This window comes from Phallusia mammillata, chromosome 1 (assembly GCF_965637545.1).
Source record: "Phallusia mammillata chromosome 1, kaPhaMamm4.hap1.1, whole genome shotgun sequence".
NCBI lineage: Eukaryota > Metazoa > Chordata > Ascidiacea > Phlebobranchia > Ascidiidae > Phallusia > Phallusia mammillata.
In genome coordinates, this window is record NC_137252.1 from 16,861,884 (window position 1) to 16,885,298 (window position 23,415).

The window sequence follows — 23,415 nt, forward strand, 5'->3', positions numbered from 1 at the left end:
TTTTGGTTTGTCGCCTTTGAAGAATAATTTTAAACAAGTTTCATTCTATTTTAAAGCGCCGAACCGTTTTTATCAATCTCGTTGTGCGCGAATTAAGAAGTTGTCCCGGACCCCCTGGAGCCTCTTTGCTTACCCCTAGAAGTCCGCGGACCCCCGGTTGAGAACCACTAACTTAGTTCAAAAGTTTAGAACTATTGTTTATGGCGTAAACTGGGTTTTGTAACGTTTTCGAGTATAATTTCTCGAAAAGCTTGTAAAATTTGAAGGTTTCAGCATTTAGTGCTGTAGCCATCACCCATTTCTGAAGGTGGATAAATCTCACCGCAATGTTGTGGCGTTCCCTGAAGACACTTCGCATCGGCCACAGACCAGGCAATAAGCAGCCAACGCAACACTTTTCCCCCATACGTGACGCCATATTTCCAAGGTAAAAATTAGCAAACAAAAAAACGCAACACCCTAAACAGCATATTACATACTGCATAGTAAAAATGAGTGTATATAAAACACAAACAAGTTTTTCTAAAAGTTTTAATTTTTTTGTGTTTCCAACTTAGACGCCACAACAGCACATTTAATAGCAGAAGCTATTTTCGCGTGAAAAACGCTCATGTATAAAGTTATTAACATTTGAATATCCAAGTTGTTTGTCCTTTAAAAACAATAAAGGAATATATATTTCGCCTATGTGGCATCATCAGTTCCTGTAATCGAAATACAAATCGATATAAAAATGAGTGCTAAAACAAACACGCTAAAATGAATGAAATAAACTCAAAGCAGTAAAACAGTATAACAAAGAAACACAGGGGATGCTGTTACTAATTGCCAAAGCTAACTGCACCAACCTCAAAACAAAACAAAACAAGCGCAACTCTGGGCACCGCATGCAGGGAGATAACAACAGCGGTGAGTGCCGATGGAGTTTTGCCGTACTCGAGGCAGGACCATTTCCTGAATATTTATTTTGGTCTAATATCCTTTGCCATTTGGCCTCGCACATGTCTAAATTTTCTTTTTTAGGGCTTTCCACAAAGGTTATGCAGAAACAAGTGGCGATGTCGGGTTTCCTTTTTAAAATATGAATGTGTTTGCTTGCGTAATGTCGCAGTAAGGCTGCTTTGTCATTCTTTTCTGTGTAATTAAAGGAAATTTAAACGGAATAAGAATACATATACTTACTAAAATTTTGTTAAACACAAAACACTTTTCTCGTTCATTACCAATACGTTTAAAAATACAAAACAAAAATCTTTGATATATTGGTTCAAACCTGCTCCATTGGTATTAGGTATTCCCTATGTCAGGGGTGGCCAACCCGCGGCTCGCGAGCCGCATGCGGCTCTTTGCCTGGTGTTTTGTGGCTCTTACGTTGCTGTCGAAGTTTGGGACCCGCCGTTAATTTTGGTTAGTTTGTGGCGATCTGGTACAAACTCGGTAAATATAAAGTAAACCTATTACAATTTTGCTTTTGAACAAACTTACTATCGGTATGGCCACAAACCTTGCCTTGAAACTGTAACCTGGCAAATGGCCTGATTATGACGACAAATATCCAATTGTTGAACAATCAATGATTGCTCATTGTTGCGTACAATGCGAATGAGACACAAAGCAGCAGCAATATTTACAGCACCGTTTTCCAAAATAAACAATGCTTTAATCCGTTGTTTTTCGGGTTTTGACCAACGTTAAATTTTATGGACAGTTTTTCTTCTGGTCTTGGGTCTGAATTGGGCGATTTTTGGTGTTGCATGCATTAATGACGTCGCATTGAACTTCGTTTCCGCACCTTGCATTTTCGTAAAACTCGACGCCTAAGCTTGGGACGCATGCGCGTTAGATGAAAATACCGCAAAGTTTCTCATCAGGGACGATCTTTTGAGCAAACAATTTCTATTGAGTTAGCCTTCAAAATGGCAAAGAAAAAATATTCTAGTACCAAACCAGACATGAATCTCATCGCACGTTTTTGTTTATGCAATTCGTTCAGTTGAGTGTTTGTGTGTATCAGACAGTGTCAACCATTTACTGTCGAAAATGCCTGGATCGTGGTCTGTACGAGCGAAATTGTGTGTGTGAGTATAATGTGGCTCTTTGTGGTAAGCTAATTAAAAATGTGGCTCTTTGTGGTAATATCGTAAAAAATGTGGCTCTTTGTCTTTGACCGGTTGGCCACCCCTGCCCTATGTTGATCATGCAGACGTCTGTATTCAGTGTTGCTTCCTTCGACTGCCATGTTATTGCTATCCAATAATCACAGTGATGGTTACAGCAACCTAATTTCCTGTACACGAAAGTTCATGTAGTTTTAATCGACTAACTCTAAGGCCAAGTCAAGTAAAGTTCAAGCTTGTCTGAGATATTGAAAGTAAGCAAGATCTTTCATATTAAGCAAAACAACATGACTTCCCGCTATTCGCGTCGTGCTGTAGGTAGTATAGCCGCAGAAAATGAGGATGTTTGTCAACGGGGCTTCCTCGTTTTAAGTGTTTGATTGCGTTATGTCAGTATCGACAGGGGCGACCTTCCTTCACCCGCGGAAGTGGTAAACACGAAGCACCCTCGCTTGCAACACGTGCCACCAACAAACAATGCCAAGGTTGTGAAATCACAAGCACCGATAGTGTGACAGAGTAAGGTCCAGGTTGCACAACACTGCGTCATACAAAGGAATCAAGGCTCACGGCGGGAAAAACAAAAAACATATACATGTGTGCAATGGCGATGTAACAGTATGAGCGAAACACACAATTGTCTTTAACACGCATCTTGTATCAATGCTGTTGATGGCTTCCAATGCTTTTGTAATGCAAAAATAAATTTTAGTTATTTGATACGCCGAATGCTTAAAAAGTCTTTGCGATGCAAAGAACACAGAAGACGGAACACCATGCGGTAGAAATTTATATGATTTGATTAATATTTAACAGTACCTGGTATAAAACTTACTTCTTTAACTTAAGATTTTAGTGAATGTACAAGCGGTACACACTTGTATCAACATTGTTGGCGCTTTCCAATGCTCTTACAACGCAAACTACACAGCAAATGTAACTCACTGTGGTAAAAACACTAATTGCATTAAATTCTACTTTGCTTGCGAACACTAAATACAACATTTTTTTAAATTAAAAAGTACCATTGTTTCGAAGTATTAGGGGTCTTAAGCTCCCCAATTAAAATTGACTTACAGTTATATTTCGTCAGTCACCACTCTGTGCATGCAAAAACCTGGACGATGTGGGCACAACGAAATCTGCACAGACACTGAATATGGTTTTCTCTGCATTTGCAGCGTGTGGTACACCGGCAGTAAAGTGCATGAAACAGGGTTTTTTATCGCTTAATGCAGGGCTGATTTGGATCATTTCTGGGCGTTGTAATCCTATGAAACTAGGTAAAACTAAAGCTACATGCCGTTGCAAGAAAACTTTCGTAGAAACTAAATTACCTTTTGAATGTTACGAAGTTATCAAAACGATATAGCAAACCAAAAAATACTGCCGCGGGCCGGATGAAATGACCTGGGGATCCGGCCTGCGGGAGGTAGTTTGGTGATCCCTGATCTAACGTAAGCGCAGAATTAACAAGAATACTTGTGTTAAACATCTTTTCTTTCTACCCTTTTTAGTTTCTACATCTAAAAGCCTAAGAGTAGGATTATCTGTAGGCATTTAGATCAAACATAATTACCTGACAAAAAACACAGTGCACCAAAAATTTGTCTTTTGAACTAATTGGTCAAGATTCGAAACAGCTTTGTGTGGCAACGATGATTAACAAATGTCAGCGATTAAATTGAAAATTACGCCAAGCCATTTGGTAAAAGATATGTTAAAGAGCGTTAAAGCATATATCAAGATGGTGAAGGAGCAGTTTGTAGTGATGGGCATATCCATTCGGGAGATGGTTAAAACTGTGCCATTCGTCAGCGGCAAAGTAGTTGCCGAAATCCACATCTTGTTCGATCAAGGCCTTGGAGAGCTTGGCCGAATTCTAGATGCATTAGTAAACACAAATTGATCTTTCGGTAGTTATTTGCCAAAACTCCTGGTAAATTGGTTGCTTTAGTTAATACTAGACAAGAAAAAAAGCTGTTGGTGCTTGGCACTTTTTTTTCTCGTACTCAAGATAAAGAAACTAAAACATTTTTCTGTTTAGTATAGTTACTCCGAGCTAAACGCCTGAACGTATCCATATATTGTAATGCAATAGCATACTTGATAAGTTGTTTAATTTGCTACAATCAATATACATTCCACACTTTTTTAAACAGTTAACGCCTGACTGCAAGTCAGAGTTGTAAACGGCCCCGAACCCGAAACGTTTTGAGAAGCACGTTTAGGCCCAAAAGTTTGATTGACAGACGTATACATACAGGCTCAGGAAAGACCAAGACAACAAACACAATAGACAATTGGTCTTAAACAAGGTGTTGTAGGGCTGTTTGACATTAGGTTAGGCCCAGCAACTGGCCTCCTGAAACAGGCCGGCCCGTTTGTTTTAAGAAACCTAAGCACGAACCTGCCCAGAACCCGAATCCGGCCCGACTTACAACTCTGCATGAAGTGCTAAAATTGGCCGTGTTACAAAGTTTGCACATACCTGAATATGAACGTTTTCATCAGCAGTCCCATGCACCAGAACAAAATAATGTTTTCCATAATTTTCCAGCTTCTGTACTGTCGTGGACTTGGTGTAACCATCCTATAAAATTATTTAAGCATGTTACTTCTGATCCAGTGTTAAAGCTACAAACGCTTTTTTAAACAAGGTTGAAATATAGAACATGCCAACATATTTGCCAAAAAATACAGGTACAGACATTATAAAGCCGAAAACATCTACAAAAATATGGTTTGCATGCCATTATTTTTATGTGTAAAAATGTGAGCTGATTCACAAAAACTCGATGTTGGTACAAATGCTTTTGTTTGTTAGATGCGGCAAAATATTTTACCTTGTTGTCATCGACAGGAAGCCCCATATATTTCTCGGTGTAGAGCGTTTGGTAGAACTCCCATTCAATCACAGGTGCCACAGAAAAACCACACTTAAACACTTGATTTGCATCTTCACTCATAGTACGAGATGTGGCATAACTGAATATTTGACATGTAAGTTCTTTGTTGGGTTTACTGTGGGACCAACCGGGTTAACTGGTTTAAACCATTTTACCAAAACGACCAAAAAATGATAGTAAATTGAATACGCTTGACACGTGAAAAAACTAAAACTATTGTTTTCATTTTCTTTTTATAGACTGGTAGAATTACCCGCCATATGAACGTCCCCATATTGCAATCCTTGACGCATCGATATAATCAAATTTGGCAGCAAGTTGACGAGCAGCTTCAATTTGATCGAGTGGTTCGTACTGGCCAAGTTTTTTGTAGACCTGTTCACACAATTGTAACTTTTTGGTCCATTTTTTTATGATTTTGCGGCAATATACTTAAAACCGAAGTACACACCATATGCATGATGTCATCACCGCGATATCCCGTTCCCCTTCCGTCGAATGACATAACGATGACGTCACGGTTGCTACTTGCGACGTAGGAGCTTGACCAATCGGTTCTCCAATAGTCGGCTACCTCTTGCCACCCAGGGCCTAAAAGCAAATTTATTTTCGTGAAAACGACAAGTGAAAGTTGGAAAAAATTGAAAATTGAACAGCATACACCACGATCATACATAGTTACAAATTTTGCTATATAATCATGTCTCTTGTCCTAACAAAACATATGGTGTTATGAATTGTTTGTTGTTGTAAGTTGAGTTTTGTGCATTATTCAACGCATCATTGGTCTAAAAAACATTTTGTTACTTAATGCTGTCTCTGGCCAATGCCGTATCGGTGAAATTCTAACAAACTTTTAAAAACGATTTGTTATGCAAACAATGTGAAAGTAATTGAGTGGGTTTACCAGAATATACCAGCACCAACATCGGATACTTCTTGGTTTCGTCGAAGTTTGGTGGTTTGTGTAAACTGTAATACCAATCTCCATCGACACCTGGTAGCTTAATAGTCCCATATACTCGTTCACGGTAGTAATAAGCTGTAACGAACACGTAAATAAGTATATCAAATGCTTAAACCCGTGCGACAAATGTTGGTTCGTTCATACAGCCCCTAGCGCAACAGCGGCTTTAACTGACTTCACAAAACCTGTTGGGTGCATACCTTGAGAACAAGATACGTACGCAAGATCTGATACATATTAGGTATTTGTGTAAAATGGCTTCAGTTCTACTGTTCTGTCGATGGTAGAGATCATAAATGAATGAGACATTTTTGCGGATCTGTTCAGGCCAGCCAAGTTTAACGAACCGGTGCAAGCAATTTAATCGCAACTTATCATCTCGGCGCTGAGCTTTGCCGTAGTTAAGTATTAATGCTTACGGATGACAAAGGTCAATGCTACCAGCAATGCTTCCTTGCGTCGATCCCACCTAATATTTTTTTGAGATGCTAGGCAACAAATCCATCACAAATCGGAATTTGTCAATAGGAAAAGGTTCGTGATACCTTCAAGTGTTTGCTGAAGTTCTGTATTATTTTCGGCGACTCGAACAAAATCATAATTTCCTGCGGCGTTTAACTTGTGTAGAGTTGATAAGGGCACACCTGATGACACAAAACAAATGTAAACGTAACATAACCATCGATGCTACAAAAAAAAACTCACCATTTCCAGTTCCTCCACAGTTTACAACAAGGAAGCTGCCATCTGGACTAAACGTGGGTGTAACCCAGTTGCACCGATCAGGAAATTCAACATTAAGTGAACAGGTTATACATGTTCGCGTCAGGTCATTACCACGAGCTGCCAAAACAAAAACGGTTTAAAATAATTGTAACTACAAAATGCAGTTCGGTTTCCCTGAGTGCCTAATTAAGAGATTATAAATAAACTGACTACAATATGTTGAATGTTAAACCGTTTCTGATTATGTACCAGTTTCATCACAGCTTTCACTTGTGACGGCATATAGGCGCCGAATTTTACAAAAATGCAAGGTGGCGGATCTGAAGTATGACGTCACATACTATGACGTCACTAATGCGTGCAACCACAAGAGCTCAAACTCGAAGCCCAACAAACTTCCCATAGAATACAACGTTTGTCACAATTGAGAAAAAAAAATGTTGAAATAATATTATAATAGTATGTTTGGCGTCGTAAACAAGGCACTAACCCAAACAGGTGGCAGTTTTTAGGAACGTCGTGATGCTATTTCGCCAGCACGATAGGTCAAAAGCATTTTTTTCCTAATTTTCTTTCGATTTTACGATGTTTCGCACGATACCGCTACTAACAAACCAAAATATCCACGGTGGCTGCCACTGTACTTTACAAACCCAAGGTGCGCCTACTCGGCGCCTATGTGTGACGGTATAAACAGGGTATACATGTTTTTCCACAAGCTGCAAAAAGCAACAATTGTAAAACATGAGAAACACGTAACTGCTGCCTATGCAGATGCAGCTACATGGTACTTAATTTTTTTCTTAATTTAATTGTTTTTCGCCACGCTTTCCAAATTGGGAAGAAATTGCATGAGAAAAAGAAATTAATATTTGAGAAAGTTCGAACGTAACGGGTTCGATCGAACCCCAGGGGTTCTCCAAAGCCAACTCAGGGGTTCGACGGTCGATTTCAAAGTACATATGTGCATAAAGCGTATAATTTTTGAAATTGGTTGTAAAAAAGCAATGTTTATTTTCTCAGCGGAATATTAAAAGCATTGTACTTAATAGTATGTATTTGTTCGTCGCAACAACTTTTTCATATTCCGTTATCCGATCTGACAACCAACAATTCTGTACTGTTATCGAATGATTTACCTGATTTATTGCTTATTTAGTTTCAATTTGAATCAAATGCTGACTAACGACACACGGACTAAACCCGGCACGCAACGACCTTTTCTGGTACCGCTATAGGCCCTAAGTTTTGTTCTTGCAAGACAAAATTATACGGATTCATAGCAATCTTGAAAATTAAACTTATTTTGATGTCATAAGTTACCAAATGACCTGAAGTAATTGCTTTGCTTGGTTCAAAATCGAGACTCTGTGTGCAAAATATTTCTACTTTGCTGGTTTAGTCTTGAATAAAACAAACTTACAATGAAATCACGAATATGGGGTTCGAAAAGCGTTGAGAATATCGTGGGGGTTCGACGTGATGAAAAGTTTTGTTTACCCCTGGTTCTTAAGAACCAGGGGTAAACAAAACCAAAAAACGTAGTTTTCGTACCTTTAACTTTCCACAAATGTCGGATTCTAGGAAGGGCATTGCCTGGGTTAGATTCCATTTCGGTGCTTGTGTAGTAAACAAAATCCCAATTGCCGTCGTAGTGAAACACAGATGAGTAACCGCTTCCCGTATCAGTTACCTGAAGAAAAATCAAGTAATACCAACAGATTGACTCTACAGATACAAAAAATGCACCCAAAAAAAATAATGACACAAAAAATTGTTTCCAAACGTTATCAAAAAATTCTATGTAACTTGATCAAATGTTAATAACACATCTTAAAATCAGTTTATTTTTTTTTTAATTCTGATAAACCCTCCAGAGCTATTCAGGCGGATAACTTGTACGTTGGTAAAATACATATTGTTTACCTCAAAACTACCGTCGGTTCTCCAATCAAGCTCGTTTCCTGTGACATTGATTCTGACAAGATGAGGAAATCCATTGTTGCTTCTGACGGTGAAATATTCGTCGTCGTTTGTTGAAGGGAAATTAAAGGACACCCTGTAATGACCGACCCACCCTGTCTCACTGCTGTCCATCATTGAGTGCACTATACATATGGAACTGAGTAAAGCTTTTTCGTTTAGCGACATAAATTAGAGTAACACAATACAGCCACTATTTATAGGAGTTAGCAAGGTAAAGAAGATGGCATATCAAGCGCAAAAAGTAGCGGTTCGTTGTTCCAAAGTATGTTTTTATGTCGCTGGAAAAGGACTGTGAGACACGTAATTGAAAAGAAAAATAAGATATAGATTTAGATTAGCGCACACAAAAAAAGCATTGTAAGATGGTAAGATTGTTTTAGGCGTGCAGAATATATTTAGAGCTGGTACTTACCGTGTGTACAGGTAAAATTGGGAGCTATACAGTTTTCCGACAAAGATTCGTTTTGCAAGCGACTTTTCCATGTTTGTGTGAAAATGTTGTTACCTCTCCACAAACCTGCATTAAGGTAATACTCTCCCCACATCATTGTAACGTGCTACAAATAAATTTTTATAGTATATTAATAATAATCTGTCAACAACAATGAATTATCAAGCTTAGCACAGTATTAACTACGAAGACAACATTATTCATTGGTCAACCTATGTTAATTAGTTGGGTTGATTTAGGACCTTAATTCAGACGTGAAGGCCAGGTAATTAAGTAACTTTGCAACCACAAAATAGGTTTCAGCCCGAGGTTTCAACTTTCAAATTGATTTTACACTCACTGGGTGCGGCTGAAGTCTTGTTTGTTCCAATGACGTAACGTTTACTACCGTGACGTGTGTAAAAGGAATTGTCGTGCCAACTTTCGGGTAAGGCATTCGAGTCATCGTCGGATATTTGGTGTCGCCATAGATCGAAAACTCGATTGGCGCAACACCGCTTTGGTTGATCCTGATTAAAAATTACATGTTTAGTTAATTAAGAAACATATACAAAACCTGTTTTGTTTGTTATTGACAGCATTATCTTGGTACTTTACGACAATCAGGGCAAAACAGTTACGTGGCATAGGCCAAAAATTCTCCATCTGGTGACCACCACATCAGAGCATCATCATCGGTGATTTCGCCCAAGTGCAGCCAATCAGTGACGCCATTAAATATTAATTGTTCATTTCCGGTAGTTGTCAATGGTTGGGGCGCTTCTACCACATCCTAAAACAAAAATAAACAAATACAAAAAAGTGTGTATAATTACATTTCAAGTCACTACTTTGACGGTAAGATTGAACATGTATCACTTTAGGAAATGCGCTTTGGTAACTTAGATTGATGTCCCCGCATCAAATTTATTGGAGTGAATAAATGATGTTTAGACGCAAAATTGGCCTTGTTTTTATCCACATTCCTTTTATAATTTAGCGATATGGCTTGCGGAACCGAACCCTACTCTCGAGGTTTGTCCGCATACAACCCTGCTTATTTTTTGGTAATCACACATATGTGTATGTATACTTTGCTCATTACCTTCCCTGATATGAAATAAATTTAGTAACTCATTGTTAGACCAAACCATAAGTAGTCAATAGCAAACGAAGTACCAATGCAACCCAGACGTTGAAATTCGCGACGTACGAATATCCGTGGTTGGCCGGCGACCATTTAAACTTCTGGACACCATCAAAAGGAAAACTCGGGATATTGATCAAATTTCTGTACGTATAAAGTGGTATCATGTTGATAAAACAGAAATTGTTTAACCTCAAAAATGTCATTAAAATAGTGTTTAATATTGTAATATTGTATTAGATAGTTAAATTTCAAATTTGAAGATGTTTGATATTACGCAGGGCAGAAATAGCATATATATTGAAGTGGAAGGCTTGTATGAACCCCACGTGCTTCTTTCCATCATCAGAAAGTACGTTGACATGAGACACTCGATTGCAAGGCACATGGTACACCTTATTTCAACCATCATTGAAAATACCTTGCCGTGCTCTTTTCACTTTAAATCGCCTGATAATTCTCCAGGTGGAAGGAAAATCATGAGAAATGTAGATTTGCGTTTGTAAACTTACACATTGAACAGTTTAACCAATAGCTCTATAAATTTGATATTATGCCTGGCAGCAATAGCCAATAAGTTAAAATGCAAGTGTATACAGTTTATCCACAAAGCTACGCTGCCGAACAAAAAAAGACTTGTCAAAAACAAGCATTTATTGAAAAAGGTAATTCATAGGGTACAACTTACCCTGATGTGACGTTAAAGAATGCGACAGAAAAAGTTCGAACGTAATGTGCATATCCCTGAATAGTAACATAAAATTAAGAGAAAATGCGAGTAAATACATATCACGAAAGTAATTTGGCCTAACTTACGTCAGTTTGGTCGTAGAATATAGCCATAACCATCTGATCAGAGGAAAGTGAATACGAATAAGGATTGGAAATACCGGCCTGACCAAAAAAATGATATTTTGATTTTGTTATTTAGCAAGTATTTTACTACAGGTTGACTTACCCATACGCTAGGGGGCAGAATTTCTCGTTGAGTTTCATCGTCAATGTTCTTGATGACAAACGAATTATCGGCCAGCATATCAACGTACTCGTTGCCTGATAAAGTACAGAAAAAATACTTTGCTTTTGCCCTAAGCTTTCTGTGTTTTTAGTCAGGTATAGTAGGGACTTTATTAACTTTTATATACGGTCATTAATGTCACTGCAAAATAGTTTCAATATGAAAGCGGTCAAGTTGCAAAGTATTCGATAACAGTTGCGACAAAAGTAAAAGCATACCTGACACCCAGTTTGGATAAAAGGTCTTGGCTCTAAACTTTCCGTTGACAAAATCATTAAACTGCATGTACTGCTTCGGCCCTGCTCGAGAAACGTCTTCTAAAAAATGCCTTGTGATAACACTCAAAAATTCCAAAACAAAAGAGGAATAAAATCGGTGTGACAACATACACATGAGATCAAAATTTATTTTTTATAGAACGAATTTCATGAGCATATCGCCTACAAAATTTTACCTGAACGTTTCATTCTCACTTCTTCTTTTGACTGCATGTTTGCCAATAGAAAAAACACCCCAGTCACTATAATTTTCACAAGGATGCCAGCCAACACAAAACGGCCTCTTTTGCCTATCGGCATACTGTTTTTCTGATCTACTACACAAACAATTAATTCGGGAAATTGCAGAACTCCAAAGCAGGCGAGTCCTTTATCCCTGATGGGAATACACAGTTAACATGATTATACGGCGGGATGCACCTGTATACTACATAAGTCGTCTTTTTCGTTCCGTACAAAACACACATGCATTGTGTTAACAACTACCAGTAAAATTAGCAAGTAAAACTAGATACACTGTTAGGTTGCAGAAAAGAAGAACCGGTCGCATTAATCTGCTCAGAAACAAAATAAAAACATGAATCGCTTGCTGGCATATAGCACTAAAATAGTTGAGCGGTATTATTTGAAATCACAACGTTTCAAAAATGTTGCAACCTTCATATATGAATATTTTTACAATGCTTGCACAAAGTGTACTGATTTTAGTGTACATCTATCAACTGCAAAACAGTTTTATAATTAGGTAAGCGAAGTCGACTGTCTGGGATGTGTCACAACCGTCTAAATTCTAGCAAACCTTTCGCCTTCGGCTCCTAAAGCATGTCAATATTCTTTTCAGTTTGCACCGTTCAAGGAAAGTTATGTCATAGCATTTTACGCTAAAACTCATTGACCTCACACATCCTTTGTAGTCAGCTTAAAATTTACTGTCCAAGGAATTGTGTAAGCTTTAACATAGCTGCACTTGACTGTAAAAAAAACAAGTTCAAAAAACTGTAATATTTGTACCTAAATATTTGGACGCGTTATGGCACAAAAGCTTTTACATTCTACCCAACGCAAGTTCTTTCTATCCGCAACTATGTGCTGGCAATTGCAAAAGACCTGGCGAAACTAATGATTAAGCTCTATACAAACATACATTAAAACATTTAATCACTGCAAGCCGTCTGCACGTAGCGTTGGACAAACAAAGTACCGCTGCTAGAACCTAAATAACAACCAACCAATTAGTCAATTTTGTTTGGATATGAAGCGTGCCTATAACTTAAAACAGACCCACACCATTACGTAAATCCATAACCTGTTTGTGAATAAACCGATATTACCCATACACAAGACCGAGTAAAATTGAGTTTAATGTGTCTGAAATACAAAGGAGATACCAGCGTGAGTTGTTGACTACTATAGTAGTTGTGGACTACCTATGGGTAAAAACGGACTTTGTATGTCCGTGGCGTTTAGTGGTAGTAAAATACGATTCGGTACTTCTTCGGGACTAACGATGATTCAGTGTTGAGCGTAAGTCAATGTGTAACGCCCAAAGTAATAGTTACGTTCAATCATATGTTTACAGATATAAAAGAACGTTAAAGCATATGTCATGGTGATTAAGAAGCAGTTTGTAATGATGAGCATATCCATTCGGGAGATGGTTAAAGCCGTGCCATTCGTCACCGGCAGAGTAGTTGCTCCTGTGGTTGTCAATGGCTGGGACGCTTCTAACAAATCCTAAAAACGTATGTCATTTGCATGTGTTTGACGCGTGGATCCAAAACGACGAAATAAATGCGGTGGTATGGAGCCTTTGCATAACAATTAATTATGACCTCGTCTTAATTGTTTGACTTATGTGTGACACATTTCAAACAATGTAGATATTTGCAAAGAAATTCAGACAGTCACTAACACCCAGTTACCGCAACTTCTAAACCGAATTCAAACCAATCTTAAATGCCCCAGGCGAAGTTTCGCAAAGCGTTGTTGGAGACAGAAATAACAGTTATATGCTTTAAAATGTCGGCGTCAGTAAAACTACAAAAAAGAGGATTGTTAGTTGTAGCTGCTACTTTATGTGTGATTTATACAGCACACGTGACGCTTAGTGCTTTATACCAGTTTCAAGTCGAGTGTCAAGTATCAGCAACCTTCAATCCGAGTGATAAGTTTGCAAGAAAATTTGGTTTGCTGGAAAATTTCAAAAGCGAAGGTCAATTCAAAAACAAGTTAAAGACAGTAACAGAACCTCCACTGAAATTGGAACGTACTGATTATTTCGATTGCGAAGATTTTGACAAAATTCCAAAAACCACACAGGCCATAAAAGAAAATACAAAAGGAAATCGAGGAATTTCGTTCATTAAAGTTCAAATAAACGGCATTGTTTCCTATGCCGTTTTTAAAGAGGCTACCAAGTACGTAATTTTAGCTTTAAGTAAATTATTAAGTTTTGTTGTACGGTAACGGTGAAAAAAAAAAAAGTTCAGGTTTGCAGTCTATATTCGGACTATAACCTAAATTACGAAATATGACTGCACTGACTAAGACAGGGGTTCCCAAACTTTTTTGGTCTGTGGCCCAAATGTCTATTTAATAGCGATTCGTGGCCCACCACGTGCTGTAAATTTGGGCACAAACCAAAAAATAACTCAAAAACAGGCGAAATTTTCCAGCAATTTATTTTTAATGAGATACATCCTCCTGAAATTTGGCTACAAGATTCAGAATTCTTTGCAAAAATTACGTTTTTCAAAACAACGCGCATAACATCTACAGTATTACAAAACAGTAGAATCTATTCAAATGACTCTGTGGCCCATTGAAAATGTCTTGGTGGCCCACTACTGGGCCATGGCCCACAGTTTTGGAACCACTGGACTAAGAGAACAGTTGCACAGCTGAGGCTGCTGTAACACAGATAATAAAAGCATTCAGGTATATTTATTGACCGATAAAAAAGACTTGTAGTTTTACCGTCAAAACTTATCACGGCGCAAATTCTGGACCCCAGAAGTTTCCTTGCCGCTAAACAATAAATTTAAACAGACAAAGTCGGCAGGGACATTTTTTCACGAGGTTAAAACCCAAGACACTCTCGGGGACGAATCCCGATCAGATGTTTTATGTTTGACCAATCGGCCTAGGTCCTGCCAGGGGGAAAAGGGAGCCAAGCGGCGTTAGATCTGTTTGATTAATTATTGATACGAATATACTTGAGCATCTTTCTATTGAACCAAATAGAAAATATTGCGGATAGGGTCCCATAAGATTAACGGCATTGAAATTTCTCCCAAAATGAAAGAAACTGAGTCGGATGGGGGATATAACAATGTTGTTTAGACATTTCGACGAATATTAACAGTGTAATATTTTTAAAAACGCCTGCACAACAAACATGTCGTTTTTGGGACGTTTCAATCCTCGTTAGACTGATTTACAGATCAGTGTGTGTCCAAATGTAAATACTTTCGATAAACCTTTTTTAATCGTTGTAGATATCCGTTGATTCCAGCAAACATATACAAGTACAACACAGCTAAACGGGAAATTGAGTTCCTTACTAAACTGAAAGGTTTAAGTGGAGTTCCACACATATACGGATCGTGCGTCAATGCTACAACAGTCAGGTAATGTAGACGACTATCATATTGTACCAAAGTTGCAAGCGGGCGTGAAATTGAGGCCCCAACCCAGAAGTATAAGCCCAAAACGCGGCCGTAAGCGAATTTGAAACGAAACCTGAGTAGAGTCCGAAAGTTGGTGACATTGTACCACAAATGAGGCCGAGTGTAAAGTCGGGCCCGAATTAAACCCGAACCCAACCCAAAATACCGAGCCTAACTTACAACTTAGCTTTATGCATGCTCATTTCACAACAGTTATTTCGTTGCTCAGGTATATAGTGGAGAGAATTAATGGATACACCATCTGCAATGATAACGGAACAACTGAAAACTGTTCAAAGTCCACTTTTATTATGGGGAAAGTTGCAGACGATCCTGATCCTGGTTTGGCGGCTATTAAACTCGCTCTGAGTACTGCAAAGTTGTTTCGACTGTTGGGTACTTAACGTGAAAACGAACACCGTTTGTTTCCTATCGTCGATAGCATTCGTTTCTGTTTTCAGAGGAACGACATCTATTTTTTGAAGACATTTCCGGTGTAAATTTGATGGTAACGAAAGAATGGAAGTTGTACTTGGCCGACGCTGATTCCTTGGTATTTTATAATGATTCTAGGTAAATATTTTCACCAACGCGTTTAGGTTTAACATGGTTTTAATACAGTGAAAATATTATTAAAGGTTTGTACTTGGTGTGGTTTTATCATCTATCGTTTTTTGTTCAGAATGTTTTCCAAACTTGCTTGTTCGGCCGATGAGCATTGTCCAGGGCCGATGGGGAACTTATGGGTTTCTCTGTCACTAAACGCTCGAATTTACACACAGTGCAGAGAAATGTCTGGAATATGCCACTTAAAGAGATGTCGAGGATTCGACACAATGTTACATTCATGCGGAATGGCACAGTGGTATCTGTGTAATCTGTCAAGGTAAAAAATTATAACTTACTGAACCTGTTATAGGACAAGCGTTTGTAGAATCACCGAAGTTGTTAACTATTCAATAGACTGAGTGAATAAATTTCACGTTTAGCAAGTTGTAATAAGTTTATAATACCTGAGACTTTGCGATTTACAAATCGCCTTTTTATACACATGATAATGAAAAAAAGATTTCTAAAGATATCAGTAGGCAAAAACTTGCTGCAATGATACTCTGTTGATGCTGTTTAAATAAAACTTTATTCTTACAGGTTTTTCAATAACGTCCCTAATATCAAAAAACAATATGAGAAAATGTGCGTTTGTATGAAGCAACCTTTACCTCACCACAGATGTTCGTTTCACGAAGCGGTTCAACATTTTGAAACCCTTTTGAATCTTTACACGCAACAAACCTAAATAGTTTTTTTTTGTCAAGGCTATAAATATAGCGTCTTATAGATTTATGAACAAGTTATCACAAGAATGTGGTTGTATTTTCACGTTATCTGTTGAGTAACAGAAGAATGTATTTTTTGAAGGTAATAAGATAAAATTACAAGCAATCCACAAGAAACATGTTGTGCAAGAGAAATAAATTATAAAAACGTACAAAAATTGGTCTGGCAAATAACTTACAGCATACAGTGTTAGCGACAATCGCGACTGAAAACAAATTGTTTGGGCACTAACGAGGTGCCACAAAAGTAATCGCCCTTTGAAAACATACGTGACTTTAAACGTCTTGTTGAAAAGCTGTTTCAGTCAACATACCATCATAAACTCATAACTTCGATTACCTCGTTTATTTGTTTTAATGTTACTGGCTGGTCTACATTTATGTTGTTCACTATGGACGTGGTGTTGTTGTCAGGCAAACCACTTGGACTACTTGTAAAACGACAACTCATTTGCCCGCGGAAGCGAGAGACAATCAGCTATCACCGCATTTGGTGTTTTCGCGAAAAACGTCGACAAACCCACACGTTATAAATTGATGTTGAGCTGCAATCACGTCATTAATCCAGATTGATTACAGCCAAAACGTAGATAGATTAAACGTTATATTTTGCCCGCGGCGATGGCAAGCCTGCTAGGCCACTTTAAGGCGTTGTATGACGAGACACCTGATTTATTTCCTTTTGTGGGTGGCATCGCCTTTGACAGAACAGTTTATGACAAAACGGACCAAGTCAAATATGCGTATTCTATTACTATCTGTAGTTGAGTTGTAGAAAACAGATTTAAGTTTAGTGCAGACCTAGTACATTGTTTTTCAGCAACAGAAGTAGATACGATTTATTTGTTGATTGTCTTCAAATTGATGTCAACTAAATGCATTATAAAGTGAGTTTACTAAAAAAAACTAATTGAGGGCATGCAAACAATACGAAACCTACTGAAACTGCGAACACCTGAAATCTGTATTATTTTTTGCAGTCCGTAAAAGTGTTTTAGGTTTTTTTTTTAAATATTGCCAGAAACGCAAAAAGGTAAATACTCTGGACACTTTTGTCAACATATAATAGAAACAAAAATATTTGTTTTTAAAAAACAAGCCAATTAAAAAGCTTTCTATGGTCACATGACTTTTGACAAAACCGCAAGTTCCAGTTGACGACGGCAAGAACCAAAATGTTAATGATTGAATACGTAAAAAGGAAAACGTACATTTTTATGCTTTTTTTTCATGTAGGCGATTTGTGTGTTACATCATTACATAGATTAGACTTTTGTCAGTGGCGGGTGTTATTTTCGATTGTCAGGTTTAGTTTTTATCAAAACAATGTGCAGACAGATACAGGTTTTTGCCACATACGTAAAAACGGTCTTAAAAGTGGTTCTATTGTTGAAATGTATCAACACTATTGTACTATAAAATGACTGTCCATATTCCTTGACATGTTTAACACTTTTTATATTCTATGAAACTAGACGCACTTACCATTTTCTGCTGTTCCATTACTGTTAATAAATGCAATATGCAGTTTCCATATTACCTTGTAAATGTTCTGATTATGTCATCAATCATAAATAGGAGCTTGGGAGGTAACTATTTTTTTGTTATAATTTGTTCATGTTTGTTCAGTAATATTGTGTTTTTTTTTCTTTAGTGATAATTGTTCCTGCACCAACTGTAACTGTTGAAGAAGCATCACACGAAACAATAACCATTGCATGGACAATGCCAATTAATGAAGACTATGACAACTTCACCATTACTGTGAGAACTAGTGGTGTAAAAATATACACACAAACTTATTTTATTTTTATGCCTGTGTCATAACAAGCATTAGCTAAAACTTACAGCTAAGCAAACCAGTTCTACATTTTATTAAAAAGGTTTCATCAGATTCAGACATTCAACAAGTTGTGACAATTAATGTAACAAGTGCTGTTATTGAAAACTTGACACCAGGAATAATGTATGAAATATCTATTACTGCTCAAAGACAACAACTGCAAAGTGATCCTGCTCAGGTAAAGCAGGATACAGGTTAGTTCTTCATCTTAAGTGTCAGTAACCACTATTGCTATTTTAATAAAAATGCCCTTATTGCAGTTCCTCTTCCACCAACAAACTTGAAGTTATCATGCTTTGATGAAATTTTACTTAAATTAGAAGGACCCTTTTTTGGTGATGCTGAGTTTTCTATTGAGGTTTATGGTATTGAAGCCAACTGGGTAAATCCAGACCGTGGAGCTAGTGAATGCTATGATTCATGGATTGAACCAAGTGGTGGGCCAGTGGCTGCATCAGCTGAGAATAATGAGGTAAACATTAAAAATTAGCTTAAATATCAGCTTGGAACAATGCAACTTATGTTAATTCATACAAATATAATATGTTTTTCTAAAACTGGTTTGAATAAACATGTACATTTAATTACATGATTTATTAATAATTTACCACTATCTGCATAGCATATTACATTAGACAAAATATAATGGATGCTCAAAAACAGTAAAGAGTAATAAAAGCCTAACAAATGTCTTTAAACAAGATAAACTAATAACTCAATAATTACACTGAAGCTAATAACACAAAAAATTAAAGGTGAAATGGGTAAAGAGCAAAACAGTTGTGTGTATATGTCATAGCTTATGGACTAATGGTTAGTTTATGTGCTAAACAGTTGGTTTATGTACTGAATGTACTGAACAGATTTACTTTACTAGCCAAATTGAAGTTAAACTTAATTTAATGTTGACCAATAAACTACAAAAACTAGAAATTTTTTTAAGGAATTTAAAGAACTTCAAGATTCTAGTAATAATTGTGTTTGTCAGGTGGATCCTGGTAGTACAGTCAGACAGTATCTGCAGCTTGTTCCTGGAACCACTTACACAGTATTTGTCCGTTCCTCAACATGCGGCAATGGCTTTCTGGGGAGATTACATAGTGCACCCATCCAGGAATCCTTAACACTCAAACCAGCAAATCCTCCACCAATAACAGTAGATGATTTAACAAGCTCCACAGCTAATCTCTTGTGGAAAGCAGATGATTTTCCTGGATTTTACGATGACTTTGAAGTAAGATTGTGTATTTGCTTTGTGGCAAATTATTGCAAACCTGTGTTTTAATAATTTACACTAAGTTTACACTAAAAATTCACACTAAAGGATTATACAAAATTGATTGCTTCAAATAAACAAAAACATGTAATATAAAATCTACATTTTCAAAGTGTTAAATTTGTTTACAGCTTTCACTTTTTAATGGAACAATGAAAACAATTTTTGTTGCTACTCCAACTGATCCTACAAGTTTAGGAAGGAACTTGACTGGATTACAGTCATGCACTGAATACAATTTGCAGCTTTTTACTTTGCTCAATGGAGTAAGAAGCAAGCGGAGTCAGAATGTCACCTTTTTTACATGTTTGTGGTGGATGGTTACAGTATGCAACATGCAACAATAGGATTCACAATAAAATGTTTATATTTTTTAGTACCATCATCTCCTTTCAACCTTCAAGCATCACAAATAACCGAAACAACATTCTTATTGAGGTGGAATGTTGCTTCTGGTGGAATACTTACACAACAAAATTTTAATGTTTTGATTCTCCCAACAAACACTCAATACTTTTCCGAAGGTCAAGCAATGTTTTAAAGTTGGCCTTTGCTTAACACTAAGATAACAGTACCAAGTGTTTACTTTTCTTCCAGGTAACAGTATTTATGTCACAAGCTTATCACCAGGACTGACATATACAACAGCAGTGTCCTCAGTTTGTGCTAGAAATGTTACCCTTCAGAGTGAGCAAGTTGAGGTTGTTATCACCACTAGTAAGTTTATGCAATGATTTTTAAATTTCAGAACTTTCACCACATTATGAATTGTGCACTTTCAACGAAATTGTGCTGTATTTAAGTGTGGTCATCAGCCTCAATTGAAAGTTATATATTGTTTTTACACTAAGCAGTGGGGAATATGCTTACCTAACCACACCATACTCTGATCAGACAACCACATTTTTTGCAGAACCACTTCCACCTCTATCAGCAGATGTTAACTGTGTTTCACAAACAGATGAGTTTGGTGTATCAACAGGCCAATCAGTATTATCTGTGACATGGTCATCCCCAAAACAAGGATTTTGGGATGGATTTGTGGTTGATTATTCTCCTTATCAGTTCAACACCCTTGAAAACTATTTGAGTTTTGTTTCATCATCAGACCCAAATGAAATAAATGTAAGTTTGACATCTGACTTACAAAACTCTGTGAATTTGTAACGAAACACAACAACTATTGCTACCAGCATTTTGCTATGTCTTACAAAAGTAGCAGTGTTTTTAGCACTATGCAATCCAAAGTATAGATACATTAGTTTAGTTTATCGCATGTCATTTGTGAGAATTCTTGAGAAATTTGTGGGAGTGCTAAGGGCCTTTATTTGGTTTGTGCCTTGAATAGGCATGGTGTAATATGGTGCATAAATGCATGTTTTCTGGTATGCATGAATGCTAATCCAAATTATAAATTCATGTTTATCTTGGCCGACAATTTGGGCTGTTTATTTAAACCTAAATTTTATTATTTTTGTGTAATAGATTCCAGTCCCAGCAGATGGCAGAGTTTTTACTGTATTTTTAAGATCAGTTCGTGGAAACATGTTGAGCAATGCCACTGCATCCAAAGTTACTTGTGGTCCGTTTTGATGATTTTTATCAATTTGTACTACATCTATTTAACATGAGATAATAAATTTTATATTTAGGATCAGGAAATAAACGGATGATCACACACTGTCGAACTTCTATGCTTAACTGGAGAATTATTATTTCTTTTATTAATGATGGTGCACAGATGTTGATACAAATTCCAAACTTTCCAATGTAAACTGTTTTTGTTACATTATGGGGCACAAGGTTCTCATCCACTGTTTTGCTTTTCAGGCACAATGCCACAATTGACTTGGCAAATGATTTTATTGTCACAAAAAATTACACTATAATTATTGACAATCCCTGTGGAAATCCCTATCCGTCTAAAATCAGTGTAAATCCTGTTTGCTTTGACAATCAGCCATGCTATATTGTAACAAGAAGATTATGTGGTAAGTGCTATACTTATTTGACAAAAAAAAAGTTTTTTTTCAAAAAATTAAATTGATTAACGTAAATAAAAAATAAGTAAAAGTGTGCTAGAAAACACACTAATAAACATTTTGTTTTTGATATTCAAAACTAATTAACTTTAAGCAAAGTTACATAAAATAAAAACAAATATAACAGATAACTGCAACTTGCTAATTCGTCATTTTAGTCCTCATGGACAACAGCTACTCTGCGTTTTGTTTAATTAATATGTCAAAAATTACATGATGAAACGTTATGTGTAACAGCATAGCGTTTTTCTCACGGGTTGAACTGTTATCGTCAACGCAACCTATATAAGCATCTGTATTTTTGCGGTAATCTTACTCTCATTTTTGCAGTGATAAATGCCAAATTGGGTGCTACTGACAACCTGTGTTGCAGCGAACGCTCGTACAACCCACAGGTTCGATTAAATGCCATCATCTACAAAATACATTCACCCTTAAACTCTTTGTTTTCAACGTCTTAGAGATGGAAATGTTGCCACTCGCAGTTGCAAGACCGGAACAAGGAAAACATGGAATGTTGTTACACTCGCTGGTATGACAGTTCTCATCAACAGTGCTGCGGTCACAAAAACAAGATTGGAATTGTTCGCGACTCTGGCTCTCCATGTGAATAAGGAAACTATTGGTGTTAGCAATAATATTTTCGATCTAATGACATTGTAACATGTACTCAAATATCATGGATGCGCAAAATAATAACACCGGAATTCGTAACAATGCTATCGTATTTCGGGTTTATCAGTGATCACGAGCATGTGATAGGTCAGATTACACCACAAAAAGCGAACCAACCAATTACACGGAAAAGAACATATAGCTTAGCCTAAACGGTTTTGTCTGTGCCGCTGCAATAGCACAAGAAACAGGTAGTACCGAGCTAACATGAAGAGCAGCGACCAAATGTCACAGTAGAATCAACCCGGGTCTTATCGTGACTTTAGAATAGAGGTCGTTTATGACTTTATGTGACATTAGAATAAACTTTAGAATGGAGGTCATTTGGGTACTTAAACATGTGTTTGGCCAAACTTTGAACTTTTCTCCTTGATAGGTATGACATTTGCATTTTTATTGTTGTTGAGCAAAAATGGATGGGCCTAAAAATTAGGCTAATTTTGCATGTAGAATAAGCTATTTGTCTTACTACACCTATGAAACAGAGGCTTGTAATTTCGCCACTGGGTGCCGCAAAATCTCAGAATCTTCTGTCTGGCGCAAGAGGCTATAAGCCAGTAAAATTTTTGGACTAGTGTACGTCTACCTCTAAAAGTATCGTTCAGATTTTCCATCCACCCAGGCATATATCTAAAAAATAGGCTACACTACAACAGTTACCATCAACACAGCATATTTCGTAGCGTGAAAACAACAGAAAAAGCGAATAAAAATAAGTAGGTATGGCATAAGAATAAACATTATATCATCTAAAGTTAAGATTTCTTAGATTCTGAACGTTTTGATGAAGTTTGTGATTTTATCTTCAATCCCGTGTACATATAGGCTACTAGCGCTTTAATAAAACACGGTGTAACCAAGAGGATCTTTCATGTTTGAATCGCTTCAAAAAACCTCGGGGAAACTCCTGTGGAACCCTAGCCCAACTGCTATGCTGTAAACACTCCAAAACGTAAATTGAAATTAGTAGCACGGTTTAACATACTGCAACAGGAA

The 23,415-nt window shown here is 37.1% G+C and overlaps 3 protein-coding genes across 3 annotated transcripts; 2 read left to right on the plus strand and 1 right to left on the minus strand.

Moving 5' to 3' along the window:
- Positions 1 to 1,674: 1,674 nt before the first annotated feature.
- LOC145209181 (dipeptidyl peptidase 4-like) lies at positions 1,675 to 11,910 on the minus strand. The gene is made up of 19 exons (XM_080079441.1): positions 11,755 to 11,910; positions 11,519 to 11,617; positions 11,241 to 11,335; positions 11,099 to 11,176; positions 10,971 to 11,026; positions 10,315 to 10,426; positions 9,777 to 9,928; positions 9,497 to 9,665; positions 9,118 to 9,262; positions 8,646 to 8,827; positions 8,274 to 8,412; positions 6,699 to 6,836; positions 6,539 to 6,637; positions 5,934 to 6,068; positions 5,478 to 5,617; positions 5,280 to 5,401; positions 4,964 to 5,105; positions 4,609 to 4,710; positions 1,675 to 3,999 (listed from the first exon to the last, which is right to left on the minus strand). The coding sequence occupies exons 1-19, from the start codon at positions 11,876 to 11,878 to the stop codon at positions 3,838 to 3,840; spliced, it is 2,391 nt and encodes a 796-aa protein (XP_079935567.1). The 5' UTR covers positions 11,879 to 11,910; the 3' UTR covers positions 1,675 to 3,837.
- Positions 11,911 to 13,572: 1,662 nt separating this feature from the next.
- Positions 13,573 to 16,614, plus strand: LOC145236159 (uncharacterized). Its single transcript, XM_080099675.1, has 6 exons — positions 13,573 to 13,995; positions 15,076 to 15,207; positions 15,476 to 15,642; positions 15,708 to 15,819; positions 15,929 to 16,132; positions 16,396 to 16,614. The coding sequence occupies exons 1-6, from the start codon at positions 13,598 to 13,600 to the stop codon at positions 16,541 to 16,543; spliced, it is 1,161 nt and encodes a 386-aa protein (XP_079955801.1). The 5' UTR covers positions 13,573 to 13,597; the 3' UTR covers positions 16,544 to 16,614.
- Positions 16,615 to 16,815: 201 nt separating this feature from the next.
- Positions 16,816 to 22,461, plus strand: LOC145234682 (receptor-type tyrosine-protein phosphatase eta-like). The gene is made up of 14 exons (XM_080099562.1): positions 16,816 to 18,172; positions 18,238 to 18,347; positions 18,467 to 18,620; positions 18,687 to 18,898; positions 19,415 to 19,660; positions 19,834 to 20,008; positions 20,080 to 20,226; positions 20,300 to 20,419; positions 20,616 to 20,827; positions 21,188 to 21,284; positions 21,355 to 21,472; positions 21,533 to 21,693; positions 22,075 to 22,139; positions 22,206 to 22,461. Exons 1-14 carry the CDS (start codon positions 18,049 to 18,051, stop codon positions 22,356 to 22,358), a joined length of 2,094 nt encoding a protein of 697 aa, XP_079955688.1. The 5' UTR covers positions 16,816 to 18,048; the 3' UTR covers positions 22,359 to 22,461.
- The last annotated feature ends 954 nt before the right edge of the window (positions 22,462 to 23,415 follow it).